At 46.4% G+C, this 20,181-nt stretch overlaps 1 protein-coding gene across 10 annotated transcripts in view; it reads left to right on the top strand.

Annotated features, from left to right (window-relative positions):
* Positions 1-20,181, top strand: part of PKNOX2 (PBX/knotted 1 homeobox 2) — a 500,974-nt gene that overhangs the window by 360,261 nt on the left and 120,532 nt on the right. For all 10 annotated transcript variants that reach the window (XM_088481784.1, XM_088481789.1, XM_088481785.1 and 7 more), the window contains one exon: positions 14,046-14,182. In XM_088481784.1, coding sequence (XP_088337910.1) covers positions 14,046-14,182 — 137 coding nt within the window. The remainder of the gene's footprint in view (positions 1-14,045; positions 14,183-20,181) is intronic.

The raw sequence follows: 20,181 nt of genomic DNA, 5'->3' as shown, positions 1-20,181 counted from the left end.
GTCCTTCCTACTTGCACTTTAGGACATGCCTCTTCAATTATTTTATCTCTCGTCTGCTTTTGCTGTATAATTAGAGAGGCATGGGGTTCTGTTCTTAATAGATGTGGCAATGTTTCTATTCTATTGATAAAGTATTAAAGATGGTGATGATCCTAGAAATGCAGTGGGAAGAGCCAGAAGACGCCCCTAGTACAGGACGAGGCCAGATGTCCACCACCTCCAAGGACGTGTAACATTAAGTTCATTCTGCACCCTCCCTACGAAACTCTGAATTCACCTTCCACCCCCTTGTAAGTAATAATCTCCTGAAACATGAAATCTCCTATTTAAATGAAGTATTTGCAGCCTGCACTCAGCAAGAAACCCCCAATACACCCAGCCCCTTCCTGTCGGAACGTGAACCAGCGTGCTCATTCACAGCATGGGCGGTACACACCTTGTACATAGGTCTTCCCATTCATAGGACCGTTTCCCTTATATGCCAGTTATTACAGCAGTCAGCTGACCTTTTCTGCTTAGGACATTTCGCTGTAATATGGTTTGTTTATTTTATGGGATTCTTCACAACTTTATTGAGTTTGTCGTATTATTAAAACCAGAATCCTTGCCCAGCTAATTGTGCTTGCATGATCTGGCTTTCCCAGCTGGGGGGGATTACATGAGGGGTCACCCTTAAATCCTCCACTCTCCCTACATTTTTGATCCAGCTGATATCAAATAAGGATTTATTACAGGAAAGAGGAATCTATTTAGAGATAAACACTTTTGCTAGCAGCCGTGACAATGCAGCGAGGAGCTGACTGAATAGGCCCCCAGCAGCTCTGTAAATCTGAAGCATCCCGGAGCAAGATGCAATAACAGCGTCTCAGCTGGTGCTTGTTTTGAAGCTGGGAGCTGGCTGGCTCCAGATTTACATTTTCATTGCATTCGGTCGCTGCTCCTTTTATCTCCGCTGCCTCTGTCCTTTTCAATTAGAGCTCCGACAAAGGAGGAAGAGGAAGCCTATCACGCAGGTCTGAGGTGTGCGGAATATCACACTATGAAGATTGCGCAGAGATTAGAATAATGGCCCACATATGGACTAATATAGAACAGAGTGAGCGATGAAGGAAATCTGCAAGCGCCGGGTGGCATGTTTACGTCTCGCTTGTTACACTCAGATGTAAATACTCCATCACAAGGACTTTCTAGGACTTATCACAGTGACCTTGTCTCTAGTACGTCCTGTAAATGAACGTTTCTCTTCTATTCTCTGTATTTGGGGTGGATGTGCGTTCTCTTGCTCACACTTACGCTGTTCGCATGGGTCAGGCTACATTACAGGGCCTGAGAGTTGGATGTAGAGAGGCTGTATTTGCTAGAAGACAGATTTGTTACCTTATTCTAATGCTCGGTTCATGGGCCTAAAGCGAGGATCCGTGTGGCGTCATGCGGGAACTCACACTGCCCGCTGTTTTCCCATCCACCGCCATAATCGTTATCAATAGTGTCAGCGCTCGCAGCAGCCCCATGTCGACATTAGGGTTAGGTTGCTGGACGGGAAGGTTAGGGTTTGGCACTAGGGGGAGCGCTAGGGATTAGGGTTAGGAATAAGGGAAGAATACACACTAGAGCGCTGCTCAATCAGATGGCTCAGCTGGCAGTGACACTCGAATTACCACTGGGAGCCTGGAAGACGCTTGCAGGAGCCGATGTATCCATGGGGAGAAGGTACAGTAAGTCACCGCTAGGCCACCAGGGCGACATTTCATCAGTGTCTACATGATGAATGGCAATGTAGTCAATGTCGACATACCACACCCATTACTATAATCTCCCAATATTGTATTATTCCATCTTTGGAATGAGAGCGGAGACCAGCATAAGATGACCTTGGAACGTGGATGAAGTGAGCCGGATCTGGGCCTGGCTCCGTGTACTCATATCTGCACTCATCCCACTTTTTATATATAGACATAACAATCTAGCATTTTAAAAAGAAGCAGGCCACGTATACGGTAATAAATATACATTGTCCAGGAGAATATATGCATGTTGTCATGGAAACTGGGGGCCGCAGAAAAGCTCTTATATTTGGTCTACAGGTCTCCAGCTGGACAGCAATATACATTCTAAGTCGCCCTTTAGGAGATTAGTGCTTAAGCGGTTTATTTATAAGGGATGGAAAATCCATTTTACATTTTTCACCTTTTTCTAATTTTTCCTATTTAAAAGCCATCGAACATCTCTTCAGCCAACTGCTTGTAAGCCAATAAATACTCAGCAAAGTCCTGTGCAACCAGGCTTACCCAACAGTATAAAGCCAGCGCTGGACGGTGAGCCTGATTCAGTAAGGTTCGCAATAGCGATTCCGCACGCAGTCTTGCTGCAAAGATATGCTAATTCACTGCGATCGCTATGCGGACACAGCACAACATAAGGACGCCCACCTTACCTTACACACATCCGTAATACTTAACATTCCGGTACGCAGTGAGAGCTCAGCTGCGTATGGCATGGCACTGGCTAATTAATGCACGTCCTTGCAACGGCATTAAAATGCACTGGCACTCCTGTGTTTCAACGACCACTCCCCCGTCACCACCCCCAAACGGTAATTCCTGCCCATCACCCAGTGATGGGTCTGCGTAGCCACTGCGGTCCCAGTCCCGATTGCTGTGGAGTGTTCGCGCACACGCACTTAAATGAAAATGCATGCACAGAACGCAACAATGGGCCTATTGCGTGCGTAATCGCAGTTGCAGTCCTCACTGAATCAGGCCCAGTGCGAGAGGAGGCAAATGTGAGGCGACAAGTACAAAATACCTCACTCTGGTTTGAGTTACATAGTAAGAGCTGCAATGCTGGGATCCGTGTTTCAGTTTGCAGCTGGATCACCCATCCGTCCTATTCCCATACGTAACCATACCTGCGCACATTGTGCACACAACCATACCTCCCAACATGACCCTCTCCAGTAGGGACACAGTGCTCTGGTCCTGGACTTCCCTAGTAAGAGGTGGGGCTGCAGCACAGTTCAAAATTCAAGTAGGGGAGTCACCAACTGTCATTTCACACACTGCCAAACATCACTGGCTGGGACTCACTGGCAGTTGGTGTGACTCCCCTATTAGAATTTTGGACTGTGCTGCAGCCCCACCCCTGGAGCCTCCGCCAATCATTTATTACCAGGGAAGTCCAGGAACAGAGCATCGTGTCCCTCCTGGAGAGGGTCATGTTGGGAGGTATGACACAACAGCCACCATATGGGATTGCTGAGCGTGACCGAAGAACTGGAGTTACTGCAAGCTTTATATTTATATGCCCCCCAGCATCCATCACCCCACCCACAGGAACCACCACCCTTTACTATATCCTGATTGGTGTTGAACTCATGTTTTCCTCCCTCCTGAGTCTGATCGCTCCCACAAAGGTGAGCAAAACGGGTACTCTGTTGTCCTGTCCTTCATCACAGCCACTCCCCAGGACAGGCCCTGAGGCGGCTACAGGTCACTGGCAACAATGGTGGTCACATAAGTCACTGAGGGCGGTATAGTTTTAAGGTCAACCGTTTTGCTGAAATGTTGACAAAATGCCCACTTTCTGGTCGAAGCGGCAGGGGAGGGTTACAGTTAGGCTACGAAATGGGAGGTTTAGGCACTAGAGGGAGGGTTTGGGATTAGGATTAGTTATATTTACCGAGAGAAGATGCACAGAATGAGCTGGAACTCGTCATCAGCTGACCGCGGACCCGGAAAACACTGGAGCCACCATACCCGCCGTAGCAGGTAAGTCACCCCTAGACCACCAGGGAATTTTTTTCGACATTCTAATCATGTCGACATTTCGTCAGTGCTGACATTATGAACATTGGCAAAATATACCACACCCTTCTGGGTACATCTTGATATTAGCTAATTCCTATACGCAATTGGACCACACCTAATATGCATTCAACACAGATTCTGTCGACCTGATCTGATGGCCTTGTCAGATCACTGAGGAATGCTGTGACATCCAGTTCAGCTGTGACATAAACCCTCCTTTTGCGATATAAACCCTCCTTTTGCGATATAAACCCTCCTTTTGCGATATAAACCCTCCTTTTGCGATATAAACCCCTCCTTTTGCGATATAAACCCTCCTTTTGCGATATAACCCTCCTTTTGCGATATAAACCCCTCCTTTTGCGATATAAACCCTCCTTTTGTGATATAAACCGCTCCTTTTGCGATATAAAACCCTCCTTTTGCGATACCTGTGCTGAGAAAATGCAAACTGCATCCTATTCATTATAAGCACGATAAATACAAAATGATATCTCCATGAAGTAAAATAAGAAAAAGTGGAAAATTTAACTCTACGAGGGGTATTCAATATGAAGCGTTAACTTCACTGCCGAAGTTAACGTTTCATAACGGAGTTTTTTTCTGCGTTAAGTCTGCTGCGCGCTCCCGCTTATCCCCGTATTCAATATCAAATTAACGAAAACGGGAAACTCCGTAAACTAAAATAATTGTAAGACCCCCCTAAAGTTGTAAAAACATGGGGGAACACTATGGGTACCCCCGTTTTAGCCTTTAATTGAAAGTCGGGGATTTAAATAGCCGCAGCAGGTGTTTTTTTCCCCGACATTGAAGAAGTGATGCAGAAGAGTTATTTTTTTCATTTTTTTTTAGTGGTCCCATCAAATTTGGGGTACATGAAAATGGGTACTAGCATATTTTGATGTCCCAAAAGTAAAGCTTTAAAAATTCTGCATTTGTGCAACTGCCGCTATAAATCTATTCTAGAAACACCTGCCGCATACTTGCAGAATAGCCCTGACCCTATTTCCGTATTGTTAAACAATTTTTTCCCATTTTTTTTTTTGCACCCCAATTTTTTGGGGTGTCCCTATTTTTTTTTTTACTTTTTTTGACACAGTTCTTTTTTAAATGTCATTCTCAGGGGTGCAGGCTATTTTTTTTAAGCCTGCACCCCTAAACCCCAATTCTGCACTTTTTTTCGACACCTATTCAATGGTGAAAAGTTATCACCGTTTTTTATCAAAGACTTTTCAAAACTGCGATAAGTCTTTGAAATTGAATACGGTGTAAAACTAAAACCAGTGATATTAACACAAAAAACTGACTTATCGCACCCATATTGAATACCCCTATACGTGTAGTTCCATATTGGTGGCGCAATATAAAGGAACAACAAAAATAAGAAAGAAATAAAAAAAATAGTTTAGTTGCCATGGATATTTAAATAAAATTTGGGGTTGAATTAAAATATGAAAGTGGTTTTTTTTCGAATTGGCTCTAGTTCTTTCCCTCCAGTAGGAAACTTAGCCATAACACAGGCATATTGGTATCTATTGGAACATACTAGGAGGTGAGACACGCTAATATTCTAGGTGTTCACACTGCAATCATTACACTGGGGAACAAAATAATATATTTTTTTCTTGCCAAGGATGTAAGATCGGTGTGAGAGTACTTGCTGGTCCTATTTTCGCATTAGATCTTCGCTATAGCTGAATTGGCTCCAGTTTTAAAATTAATAAAAAATTATAAAATTAAATTGTTTTCTCAATTTGAAGTACCTTAATAGTCTAGGCCAGCGCTACTTAATAGAATCGACTTAGTTTTGCTTTTTTAACAACTACCCTCTTTCAACAATAACAAGAATTTGTTTTATTTGTGATAACGTAGCTGGTAGTCACGTTTGAGACACATAACACATTCATCTCCGCGCTAACGCTGGGAGGAGGCGTGGCAGTGCACTGCTGAGCCTGCTGGGACATCCTCAGCCCACAGCCACGCCTCCTCCCTGCATACAGAGAGGAGCAATGCACTGCTGAGCCTGCTGGGACATCCTCAGACCACAGCCACGCCTCCTCCCAGCATACAGAGGGTAGCAATGCACTGCTGAGCCTGCTGGGACATCCTCAGACCACAGCCACGCCTCCTCCCAGCATACAGAGGGGAGCAATGCACTGCTGAGCCTGCTGGGACACCCTCAGACCACAGCCACGCCTCCTCCCAGCATACAGAGAGGAGCAATGCACTGCTGGGACATCCTCAGACCACAGCCACGCCTCCTCCCAGCATACAGAGAGGAGCAATGCACTGCTGAGCCTGCTGGGACATCCTCAGCCCACAGCCACGCCTCCTCCCTGCATACAGAGAGGAGCAATGCACTGCTGAGCCTGCTGGGACACCCTCAGACCACAGCCACGCCTCCTCCCAGCATACAGAGAGGAGCAATGCACTGCTGAGCCTGCTGGGACATCCTCAGACCACAGCCACGCCTCCTCCCAGCATACAGAGAGGAGCAATGCACTGCTGAGCCTGCTGGGACATCCTCAGACCACAGCCATGCCTCCTCCCAGCATACAGAGAGGAGCAGTGCACTGCTGAGGCTGCTGGGACATCCTCACACCACAGCCACGCCTCGTCCCAGCATACAGAGAGGAGCAACGCACTGCTGGGACATCCTCAGACCACAGCCACGCCTCCTCCCAGCATACAGAGAGGAGCAATGCACTGCTGAGCCTGCTGGGACATCCTCACACCACAGCCACGCCTCCTCCCAGCATACAGAGAGAACAGTGCACTGCTGAGCATGCTGGGACATCCTCACACCACAGCCACGCCTCCTCCCAGCATACAGAGAGGAGCAATGCACTGCTGAGCCTGCTGGGACATCCTCAGACCACAGCCACGCCTCCTCCCAGCATACAGAGAGGAGCAATGCACTGCTGAGCCTGCTGGGACATCCTCACACCACAGCCATGCCTCCTCCCAGCATACAGAGAGGAGCAGTGCACTGCTGAGGCTGCTGGGACATCCTCACACCACAGCCACGCCTCCTCCCAGCATACAGAGAGGAGCAATGCACTGCTGGGACACCCTCAGACCACAGCCACGCCTCCTCCCAGCATACAGAGAGAACAGTGCACTGCTGAGCATGCTGGGACATTCTCACACCACAACCACGCCTCCTCCCAGCATACAGAGGGGAGCAATGCACTGCTGAGCCTGCTGGGACACCCTCAGACCACAGCCACGCCTCCTCCCAGCATACAGAGAGGAGCAATGCACTGCTGAGGCTGCTGGGACATCCTCAGGCCACAGCCACCCCTCCTCCCAGCATACAGAGAGGAGCAATGCACTGCTGAGCCTGCTGGGACATCCTCAGACCACAGCCATGCCTCCTCCCAGCATACAGAGAGGAGCAGTGCACTGCTGGGACATCCTCACACCACAGCCACGTCTCCTCCCAGCATACAGAGAGGAGCAATGCACTGCTGAGCCTGCTGGGACACCCTCAGACCACAGCCACGCCTCCTCCCAGCATACAGAGGGGAGCAATGCACTGCTGAGCCTGCTGGGACATCCTCAGACCACAGCCACGCCTCCTCCCAGCATACAGAGAGGAGCAATGCACTGCTGAGCCTGCTGGGACACCCTCAGACCACAGCCACGCCTCCTCCCAGCATACAGAGAGGAGCAACGCACTGCTGAGCATGCTGGGACATCCTCACACCACAGCCATGCCTCCTCCCAGCATACAGAGAGGAGCAACGCACTGCTGAGGCTGCTGGGACATCCTCAGGCCACAGCCACGCCTCCTTCCAGCATACAGAGAGGAGCAACACACTGCTGAGGCTGCTGGGACATCCTCAGGCCACAGCCACCCCTCCTCCCAGCATACAGAGAGGAGCAACGCACTGCTGAGCCTGCTGGGACATCCTCAGGCCACAGCCACGCCTCCTTACAGCATACAGAGGGGAGCAATGCACTGCTGAGCCTGCTGGGACATCCTCACACCACAGCCACCCCTCCTCCCAGCATACAGAGAGGAGCAATGCACTGTTGAGCCTGCTGGGACATCCTCAGACCACAGCCATGCCTCCTCCCAGCATACAGAGAGGAGCAATGCACTGCTGAGCCTGCTGGGATACCCTCAGACCACAGCCACGCCTCCTCCCAGCATACAGAGAGGAGCAATGCACTGCTGAGCCTGCTGGGACATCATCAGACCACAGCCACGCCTCCTCCCAGCATACAGAGAGGAGCAATGCACTGCTGGGACATCCTCAGACCACAGCCACGCCTCCTCCCAGCATACAGAGAGGAGCAATGCACTGCTGAGGCTGCTGGGAAATTCTCAGGCCACAGCCACCCCTCCTCCCAGCATACAGAAAGGAGCAATGCACTGCTGAGCCTGCTGGGACATCCTCACACCACAGCCACGTCTCCTCCCAGCATACAGAGAGGAGCAGTGCACTGCTGAGCCTGCTGGGACATCCTCATACCACAGCCACCCCTCCTCCCAGCATACAGAGAGGAACAATGCACTGCTGGGACATCCTCAGACCACAGCCACACCTCCTCCCAGCATACAGAGAGGAGCAATGCACTGCTGGGACATCCTCAGACCACAGCCACGCCTCCTCCCAGCATACAGAGAGGAGCAATGCACTGCTGAGCCTGCTGGGACATCCTCACACCATAGCCACGCCTCCTCCCAGCATACAGAGGGGAGCAATGCACTGCTGAGCCGGCTGGGACATCCTCAGGCCACAGCCACGCCTCCTCCCAGCATACAGAGAGGAGCAATGCACTGCTGAGCCTGCTGGGACATCCTCACACCACAGCCACGCCTCCTCCCAGCATACAGAGGGGAGCAATGCACTGCTGAGCCGGCTGGGACATCCTCAGGCCACAGCCACCCCTCCTCCCAGCATACAGAAAGGACCGAGTGACGCGGTTAGCACACCACCTGTTCCTTTGTTCCGCTCTCTCTGTCCCACCATAACCAATTTCCCACCAGTTGGGCTTGTTTTGTCCTCGGCTTTTGTTGGGAGTTAGCACTGAATGTATGAAACAAAACGTTTTTGCCGAAAAAATAATTTCTTTTCAGAGACGGTGTACTAACAACTCTGATGTTTTTTGTTATATTTGTGGCAAATATAGTGTTGCAAAAGAAAGAGAAAATATAGAACTGTATTCATAAAAGAAGCGTATCGGGCTTTTTTTGGACGTCACATAAGCCAGCAAGACAAGATTTAGATGCCGCACAAAGTTTGTAAAACCTGCGTGGAATCACTCCGCAACTGGACTAAAGGTGATGGAAAAAGACTTCATTTCGGCATACCTATGATGCGGTGTGAGCCAAAAGATCACTTGAGTGACTGGTATTTTTGTGCTGTAAATGTGACGGGTATGAATCGATTTAAGAAATACAAATAGGAATACCCAAGTATGAATTCTGCAAAACAACCGATACCACATAGCGAAGATTTACCTGTATCGTCATTCAGTTCTTTGTGCGAAGTTGAATGTGATGATGTGGAAATGTTCATTTCATCCAGTGCAAGTGACAACGCAGATGAAAGTTCCTCTACTCCAAACAAATTTCCTCAAAAGGAACTAAACGATTTATTTCGTGACTTGAATTTATCGAAAAAAGGAGCTGAGCTTTTAGCATCCAGACTTCAAGAAAAGCGCAGTCCTGAGCCGGATGGTACTATAACGTATCGCAATAGAGAGCAAGCCATACTGCCGTTCTTTAGCCAAGATAATAATCTTGTGTACTGCAACAATATTCCGGAACTTCTCCAGATGATGAGTTTACCAGAATATCGAGCAGAAGACTGGCGGCTCTCTTTGGTTAGTTCTTAAAGGAGCTTAAAATGCGTATTACTGCACAATGGGATTAAATTTGCGCCGATTCCTATCGGTCATTCAACAAAACTTAAAGAACAGTATGAAAATATCAAGTTAGTCTTAGAAAAAATTGCTTATTCTCAGCATCAGTGGTCTGTTTGTGTCGATTTTAAAATGGTAAACTTTCTTCTTGGGCAGTAAAGTGGATATACTAGGTATCCTTGTCACATATGCGTATGGGATAGTCGTGCAAAACAAAAGCACTGTCAGCAAACTGTATGGCCTCCAAGAGAAATTATAACTCTAGGAGAAGCCAACATTATTCATGAGCCCTTAATTGATAGGAAAAAAAAATCATACTGTCGCCTCTCCATATCAAACTGGGTTTAATGAAACAATTTGTAAAAGCATTGGACAAGTCAGACGATTGTTTCACGTATATTTGTCGAACATTTCTTAGTATTGAAAAATGAAAGGCAGGGATTTTTGACGGCCCACAGATACAGAAACTGGTGAAGCCCCCGCTATACCATGCAGACATTGTAAAGCGAGGGAGTGGCTACGATGCCTCGATTCAGCGCAAATCTCGTCATCGCACTCCCAGACCGTTCACTTAACATGGGAAAAGGGCAGTTGTGGATGGGCGTGGGTCAGCCTCTGGGAGACTTGAATGCTCTTCTGGGCAGTCGGGAGCAGCACCTGAGATTCGGAAGCCTCCCGGCCGGTTCGGCAGAGTAGGCGCGTGTGAGTTATGGTGAATCTGGACCCCTGTAACACAAGGTAATTCTGGATGGAGAGCTAGCCTACCACATCAACGCCTTCATTAGCTTATAGGCGCACAGAGGGGCATCGTCTCACTCCCCACAAAATACCACGAGGTTTACAGCATCAAACAGGACTGATATTTCTACTTATTTAGGGCGGATGTATCAAGCCTCCTAAAGGGTGGAGAAACTGCCCATAGCATCCAATTAGATTCTAGCTATCATTTATCTAGTACATTCTATAAAATGGATAACTGGAGCCATTGTGTCCACTATGCTGCGGGCTGAAGACATATCTGACCCATCAATAAGTTGGCAAGGGAAGTTCTTTAGCCCAAGGTTGGCAGTCATTGTCATACTGTGCACCTTGCCTTGCCCACTTGGTGTAAGCCACAGAGATCAACTGAGAAGGAACTCCGTGGTATGCGTTAGGTCAGGGAACTTTTTTACCTTTTACCCCAAAATATATTTAGATACGCCGACGTTACCCCCTTGATTTGAAAGGAAGGAAATCATATAGTTGTGTCCCCATATAATGCCCTGTAGCGGTGCCCCCATAGTTATGCTCCTGTAGTAGTGCCCCCATAGTTATGCCCCTGTAGTAGTGTCCCCGTAGTTATGCCCCTGTAGTAGTGCCTCCATAGTTATGCCCCTGTAGTAGTGTCCCCGTAGTTATGCCCCTGTAGTAGTGCCTCCATAGTTATGCCCCTGTAGTTTGCGCATGGAGAGAGGCGGAAGCTGGAGTTCAGAAGAGAACTCCAGCCTCCGGCTAACGCTGCGCTGCAGGGAAGGAGCTGGGCGCCCGCTGGTAATAACATCTCAGCGTGCGTCCGGCTTAGAGCCTCCCTGCGGCACAGCCGGGGGTAATGGACGGACAGCTGGGCATGCATAGAATGATTCATATGCATGCCCGGCTGTCCGTCCATTACCCCCAGAAATTTACCCCTGTTCCCCGACCACTGCGTTAGATGGTATTGTGGTGAAATAATCTGCATTTAAATCTGTGCAGGAGGATAAATCACTACAGGCAATGCAGTTAGGAGCAACAGAGTTCCAAGTATCCCAACCATGTTAGCTGTAATCTAGCACTCATTATCATTATTATTATTATTATACTTTATTTATAGGGCACCACATTGGCCCGCAGCGCCGTACCGAGAGTAAACAGTACATTACAGCAACAACAAACAGCAATACTCTCAACACAGCTGTGGAACTAAGTGCTTTAAGGGAAAGTGCACCTGTACTCCTTAGTGTGGGCACAACTAACAGGCTTATAGCCGCTAAAGGTGGGGAGGGAGTGATGCAGTGGTTCCTGTAGGGGTTGGTGTGTAGCTGGTGTGTACGAGCAGTAGGTAGTGAGAACAGGAGGGAGGACGGCCACGCCTTTCATACAACGGATTAGTGTTGATGGGACATTGGAGCTTTTTGTCAGTGGTTGTGAATATCACTAGTTTTCCGACCAATGACACATTTTCATAACTCGTGTTGAATTTCATGCAGGAATTGTAATCTCTTGTGATGTGCAACTTAAAAATTGGGCTTTAGACATCCTCATATTTAGCACGGACAGCAGGGCTGGCATAGTGGTTAGCATTACAGCCTCACAGCACTGAGGTCCAGGCTTTGATTCCACCACGGCCCTAACTGAGTAGAGTTTGTATCTTCTCCCTGTGCTCGCGTGGGTTTCCTGCGGGTGCTCCGGTTTTCTCCCACACTCCAAAAACATTCTGGCAGGTTAATTGGCTCCTGACTAAAATTAGCCTTTGTGTGTATGTGTGTGAGCATGTGACAGGGAACATAGAGTGTCAGCTCCTCTGGGGCAGGGACTGATGTGTATGGCCAAGAGTTCTCTGTAACACGCAGCAGTATTTGGGTTCACTACAGGGGTGTATTAAGAAAGGAGGGGGCCCCCTCCTCTCTCTCCGGTGGCGGGCAGCGCACTGAGCACAGTACTGCGGCAGCCATTTTCCAGGCGATTTTTCGGTGATAGCGCCAACATGGGACTCCGGAGAGGAAAGTTATTAAACTTATGAGTGCAGGGTGTGCGATGTAGGCCCCCCTGGACCCATTATAGATACGCCTCTGGTTCGCTATATACATAACTGGTGGTAAATAACTAATGATGGCTCAGTGCATGTTAGGTGGTATATTAAGCAGTTAGTTTATGCAGCCGTTTAATTCCCACTTGTTTATCAACATGAATAATAAAGTCCAGAAAGATGAGTTATGTGGACTTGACCCAGTATGGTAGAGGAGAACTGGTTTAGTGTCTGGGCACCTCGCAGCAAAGTGACATTGTTATTCATATTAATACATATGGAGGTTTCCCAGAGACTGTGCAACGTATCTCCCTGGCTTTCTTTCTGTAGAATGTGACTATTATAGTATAGTAATATCTCACAAATCCATTACATAGATAAACCACAGCTTGATATTCCTCCTATATACCTCTACTGTAAATTATACTTCTTTTTTAGTGTTTACTCAGCTCTGATACGTAATAGCACAAAAGGAGCGCAACCCGTGCACCAATTACTACCCCTTCTGCGAATGTCTTTTTTTTGTACAGTCTCTCGAAAGATAGTAATGTACCTCCAGAACTCCAGCGATCTAAAAAGTAACATCCCTCTTCCTGCTTCTTAATCTCTTTCCATACAATTTAGTAATATCTTGAAATGAGACATTTGAATATTCTTATTACCATTTTACTACAGTATGTTTTGGTATACAGTAGTTAGCCGTTTATTTATAGTATAGAGCCTACCATAAATCGGCTGTTCACCAGGAGAGCCCTGGATTAGGGTGAGATCTCTGGAAAATGGTTCCTTCTCACAGGATCACTTTTACCTGTAAATTAGCTGGGGCACGAGGACACATTTGTCGAGCATAGTTATACACATCGCCTTTTGCAGCTGATTGGGTATAACTGGACGGCATTCGCTGTTCTGAAGCCATGTTGTGGAGGCAGAATTATGGACTATGTAGTGTCGTGCGTACTCAGTCTGGCTGATGTCAGCAAGGACACGGCTGGTGCACATGTGCGCTGGTAGTGAATGGCAGCTACTTCTGCAAGTGGATGGGGGTGTGTGGTAAATGTTTGTGTATTGACGCGTGTGGGGTGTAATTAATATATATATATATATATATATATATATATATATATATATATATGTGCCGGCCCCATACATTTGACGTCTGATCGCCATATGCAGGGGCTGTGGAGCAACAGTGGTGCTGCCATCGCACCCTGTGGGACGGCACCGCTCGCAGCCCCCTTTCCTTCACCCCTGGCTCATAGTGCGCCATATCAATATGGTACTATACTTTAAAATATTGTAAAGAAGCCGCTAAATGCTCGTGTAACTTTGTGTAAAACTGCTTATCTGAAATCTGCGGATCCGTGTATATTGTTGAATATTCTTCCGTCAGAATATTCAGTTCAATATTTATATTATTGGGACACCGTCCTGGATTTTTCTAGATTTACGAACGCCTGAAATTCCCGTTTATAGTGTGCGTGTTGTCTAGTACTTAGGTTGTGCTGTTGTAGCCTCATCTAGAGAGAGTTTTCATTATGATATAGAATTGATTTACTTGCCCAATAATCACTAACAGTGCCATACTTGTCTTTGAGCAGATGACAGCCACGGCTCAGCAGACTGCCAAGGCCCAACCAGTCCACCTCCCAGCATCCTCTGCGGCAGCAAACCCTGTCCCTGGTGCTCCAATTGACCCTCAGGCGCAGCTGGAAGCTGACAAGCGAGCTGTCTACAGGTACTTGAAAGAGCTTCTTGCAGACTCTGTAAAATGCTAATGTGCAGCTCCATAGCGATGTGCCAAGGTACAGTGTGAATCAGCCGCAGGCTGGCTTGTCAGCATGGGTTTTGTATTAGCAGTACTTGTCATTGCGTCTTTCTCTTCTTTTCTTTTCCTCAACAACATGCCTTTATAATGAGATTAAAGACCGAGGAGATCAGTGAACGTGTCGGGCGCTGAGTGCAGCCCTCATGACGCCAGACGCAGGTGGAGGAACCGGTGTGTAGATGCGTCAGCAGTGTCCAGTATGGAGGGGTTCACCTATATTCAGGGACCCCCATTAAGTACTGTAGATCTTAGGGCCTATTTATTAAAGCAAGATGTATCACGCTGATGAGTCTCTGTTTTCCAATAGTACATTATGTATTGACACATTTTAACATTAAAAAAGTAGGTATAATATATTTTTATATATTTACTATTGCAGTATTGTAATTTTTTTATAGGGACATGACAATAGCCTCATCCATGCTAATATGATCCTGATATGATTTTTGCTGTTTTCTCTTTCTGTTAAGGCCCCCATACATCAGCAATTGATTGTAGCAATTGCGCAATTTGCAATCGATTGTGTATAAAAATCTTTCCCTTTTTCAATCGATTGCAAATTGCACAATTGCTGCAATCAATTGCTGATGTATGGGGGCCTTTAGATAGGACAATGTAGGAATGAGGAATATCTCTTTTATGTTATGTCCCAGTCTGAAAATGATAAGTCAGACATGTCTCAGGTGTCAGTGTAGGAATGATCATTAGTACAGGTCTCAGGTGTCAGTGTAGAACTGATCATTAGTACAGATCTCAGGTGTCAGTGTAGAAATGATCATTAGTACAGGTCTCAGGTGTCAGTGTAGGAATGATCAGTAGGACATGTCTCAGATGTCAGCATAGGAATGACCAGTAGGACATGTCTCAGGTGTCAGTGTAGGAATGATCATTAGGTATCAGGTGTCAGTGTAGGAATGATCATTAGTACAGCTCTCAGGTGTCAGTGTAGGAATTATCAGTAGGACGTGTATCAGGTGTCATTATAGGAATGATCAGTAGGACATGCCTCAGTTGACAGTGTAGGAATTATCATTAGTACAGGTCTTAGGTGTCAGTGTAGGAATGGTCAGAAGGACGTGTATCAGGTGTTAGTGTAGGAATGGCCAGTAGGAAATGTCTCAGGTGTCAGTGTAGGAATTATCAGTAGGACATGTATCAGGTGTCAGTGTAGGAATGATTAGTAGGACATGCCTCAGGTGTCAGTGTATGAATGATCAGTAGGACATGTATCAGGTGTCAGTGTAGGAATGATCAGTAGGACATGTCTCAGGCGTCAGTGTAGGAATGATCAGTAGGACATGTATCAGGTGTCAGTGTAGGAATTATCAGTAGGATAAGTCTCAGGTGTCGGTGTAGGAATGTTTAGTAGGACATGTATCAGGTGTCAGTGTAGGAATGATCACTAGGACGTGTCTCAGGTGTCGGTGTAGGAATGACCAGTAGGCCATGCCTCAGGTGTCATTGTAGGAATTATCATTAGAACAGGTCTCAGGTGTCAGTGTACCAATGATCATTAGTACAGGTCTCAGGTGTCAGTGTAGGAATGATCAGTAGGACATGTATCAGGTGTCAGTGTAATAATTATCAGTAGGATAAGTCTCAGGTGTCGGTGTAGGAATGTTTAGTAGGACATGTATCAGGTGTCAGTGTAGGAATGATCACTAGGACGTGTCTCAGGTGTCGGTGTAGGAATGACCAGTAGGCCATGCCTCAGGTGTCATTGTAGGAATTATCATTAGAACAGGTCTCAGGTGTCAGTGTACCAATGATCATTAGTACAGGTCTCAGGTGTCAGTATAGCAATGATCAGTAGGACATGTCTCAGGTGTCCACATAGGAATGACCAGTAGGACATGTCTCAGGTGTCAGCGTAGGAATAACCAGTAGGATATGTATCAGGTGTCAGTGTAGGAATGATCATTAGTACAGGTCTCAGGTGTCAGTGTAGGAATGATCAGTAGGTCAGGTGTCAGTGTAGGAATGATCAGAAGGTCATGTCTGAGGTGTCAGTGTAGGAATGATCAGTAGGCCATGCCTCAGGTGTCATTGCAGGAATTATTATTAGTACAGGTCTCAGGTGTCAGTGTAGGAAAGATCAGTAGGACATGTATCAGGTGTCAGTGTAAGAATGATCAGTAGAACATGTCTCAGGCGTCAGTGTAGGAATGATCAGTAGGACGTGTCATTATAGGAATGATCAGTAGGACATGCCTCAGTTGACAGTGTAGGAATTATCATTAGTACAGGTCTTAGGTGTCAGTGTAGGAATGATCAGAAGGACGTGTATCAGGTGTTAGTGTAGGAATGGCCAGTAGGAAATGTCTCAGGTGTCAGTGTAGGAATTATCAGTAGGACATGTCTCAGGTGTCAGTGTAGGAATGATCAGTAGTGCAGGTCTCAGGTGTCAGTGTAGGAATGATCGATAGGTCATGTATCAGGTGTCAGCGTAGGAATAACCAGTAGGATATGTATCAGGTGTTAGTGTAGGTATGATCATTAGTACAGGTCTCAGGTTTCAGTGTAGGAATGATCAGTAGGACATGTATCAGGTGTCAGTGTAGGAATGATCAGTAGAACATGTCTCAGGCGTCAGTGTAGGAATGATCAGTAGGACGTGTCATTATAGGAATGATCAGTAGGACATGCCTCAGGTGTCCGTGTAGGAATGATCAGTAGGTCATGTCTCAGGTGTCAGTTTAGGAAAAATCAGTAGGTCAGGCGTCAGTGTAGGAATGGTCAGTAGGAAATGTCTCAGGTGTCAGTGTAGGAATGATCAGTAGGACATGTATTATAGGTATGATCAGTAGGAAATGTCTCAGGTGTCAGTGTAGGAAGGACCAGTAGGACATGTCTCAGGTGTCAGTGTAGGAATGACCAGTAGGACATGTCTCAGGTGTCAGTGTAGGAATGATCGATAGGTCATGTATCAGGTGTCAGCGTAGGAATTTCCAGTAGGATATGTATCAGGTGTCAGTGTAGGTATGATCATTAGTACAGGTCTCAGGTTTCAGTGTAGGAATGATCAGTAGGAAATGTCTCAGGCGTCAGTGTAGGAATGATCAGTAGGACGTGTCATTATAGGAATGATCAGTAGGAAATGTCTCAGGTGTCAGTGTAGGAATGACCAGTAGGAAATGTCTCAGGTGTCAGCGTAGGAATTATCATTAGGACATGTATCTGGTGTCAGTGTAGGAATGATTAGTAGGACATGTCTCAGGTATCAGTGTAGGAATGATCAGTAGGACATGTCTCAGGTGTCATTATAGGAATGATCAGTAGGACATGCCTCAGTTGACAGTGTAGGAATTATCATTAGTACAGGTCTTAGGTGTCAGTGTAGGAATGATCAGAAGGACGTGTATCAGGTGTTAGTGTAGGAATGGCCAGTAGGAAATGTCTCAGGTGTCAGTGTAGGAATTATCAGTAGGACATGTATCAGGTGTCAGTGTAGGAATGATTAGTAGGACATGTCTCAGGTGTCAGTGTAGGAATGATCAGTAGTGCAGGTCTCAGGTGTCAGTGTAGGAATGATCATTAGTACAGGTCTCAGGTGTCAGTGTAGGAATGATCAGTAGGACATGTCTCATGTGTCAGCGTAGGAATAACCAGTAGGATATGTATCAGGTGTTAGTGTAGGTATGATCATTAGTACAGGTCTCAGGTTTCAGTGTAGGAATGATCAGTAGGACATGTATCAGGTGTCAGTGTAGGAATGATCAGTAGGACGTGTATCAGGTGTCAGTGTAGGAATGATCAGTAGATCATGTCTCAGGTGCCAGTATAGGAATGATCAGTAGGTCAGGTGTCAGTGTAGAAGTGATCAGTAGGACATGCCTCAGGTATCATTGTAGGAATTATCCTTAGTACAGGTCTCAGGTGTCAGTGTAGGAATGACCAGTAGGACATGTCTCAGGTGTCAGTGTAGGAATGATCGATAGGTCATGTATCAGGTGTCAGCGTAGGCATTTCCAGTAGGATATGTATCAGGTGTCAGTGTAGGTATGATTATTAGTACAGGTCTCAGGTTTCAGTGTAGGAATGATCAGTAGAACATGTCTCAGGCGTCAGTGTAGGAATGATCAGTAGGACGTGTCATTATAGGAATGATCAGTAGGACATGCCTCAGGTGTCCGTGTAGGAATGATCAGTAGGTCATGTCTCAGGTGTCAGTGTAGGAATGATCAGTAGGACATGTCCCAGGTGTCAGTTTAGGAAAAATCAGTAGGTCAGGCGTCAGTGTAGGAATGGTCAGTTGGAAATGTCTCAGGTGTCAGTGTAGGAATGATCAGTAGGACGTGTATCAGGTGTCAGTGTAGAAATGATCAGTAGATCATGTCTCAAGTGCCAGTATAGGAATGGTCAGGTGTCAGTGTAGAAGTGATCAGTAGGACATGCCTCAGGTATCATTGTAGGAATTATCCTTAGTACAGGTCTCAGGTGTCAGTGTAGGAATGATCAGTAGGACGTGTGTCATGTGTCAGTGTAGGAATGACCAGTAGGCCATGTCTCAGGTATCAGTGTAGGAATTATCAGTAAGACATGTATCAGGTGTCCGTGTAGGAATGATCAGTAGGACATGTCTCAGGCGTCAGTGTAGGAATGATCAGTAGGACATGTATTATAGGTATGATCAGTAGGAAATGTCTCAGGTGTCAGTGTAGGAAGGACCAGTAGGACATGTCTCAGGTGTCAGTGTAGGAATGACCAGTAGGACATGTCTCAGGTGTCAGTGTAGGAATGATCGATAGGTCATGTATCAGGTGTCAGCGTAGGCATTTCCAGTAGGATATGTATCAGGTGTCAGTGTAGGTATGATCATTAGTACAGGTCTCAGGTTTCAGTGTAGGAATGATCAGTAGAACATGTCTCAGGCGTCAGTGTAGGAATGATCAGTAGGACGTGTCATTATTGGAATGATCAGTAGGAAATGTCTCAGGTGTCAGTGTAGGAATGACCAGTAGGAAATGTCTCAGGTGTCAGCGTAGGAATTATCATTAGGACATGTATCTGGTGTCAGTGTAGGAATGATTAGTAGGACATGTCTCAGGTATCAGTGTTGGAATAATCAGTAGGAAATGTCTCAGGTGTCAGTGTAGGAATGATCAGTAGGACATGCCTCAGTTGACAGTGTAGGAATTATCATAAGTACAGGACTTAGGTGTCAGTGTAGGAATGATCAGAAGGACGTGAATCAGGTGTTAGTGTATGAATGGCCAGTAGGAAATGTCTCAGGTGTCCGTGTAGGAATGGCCAGTATGAAATGTCTCAGGTGTCAGTGTAGGAATGATCATTAGTACAGGTCTTAGGTGTCAGTGTAGGAATTATCAGTAGGACATGTATCAGGTGTCAGTGTAGGAATGATTAGTAGGACATGTCTCAGGTGTCAGTGTAGGAATGATCAGTAGTGCAGGTCTCAGGTGTCAGTGTAGGAATGATCATTAGTACAGGTCTCAGGTGTCAGTGTAGGAATGATCAGTAGGACATGTCTCAGGTGTCAGCATAGGAATGACCAGTAGGAAATGCCTCAGGTGTCAGTGTAGGAATTATCATTAGTACAGGTCTTAGGTGTCAGTGTAGGAATGATCAGAAGGATGTGTATCAGGTGTTAGTGTATGAATGGCCAGTAGGAAATGTCTCAGGTGTCAGTGTAGGAATGACCAGTAGGAAATGTCTCAGGTGTCAGCGTAGGAATTATCATTAGGACATGTATCTGGTGTCAGTGTAGGAATGATTAGTAGGACATGTCTCAGGTATCAGTGTAGGAATAATCAGTAGGAAATGTCTCAGGTGTCAGTGTAGGAATGATCAGTAGGACATGTCTCAGGTGCAAGTGTAGGAATGATCAGTAGGTCATGTCTCAGATGTCGGTGTAGGAATGATCAGTAGGTCAGGTGTCAGTGTAGGAATGA

Source organism: Taudactylus pleione, unplaced genomic scaffold, assembly GCF_031769625.1.
Source record: "Taudactylus pleione unplaced genomic scaffold, aTauple2 ptg000278l, whole genome shotgun sequence".
Classification (NCBI taxonomy): Eukaryota; Metazoa; Chordata; class Amphibia; order Anura; family Myobatrachidae; genus Taudactylus; species Taudactylus pleione.
This window is presented reverse-complemented; position numbering and strand designations above follow the sequence as displayed.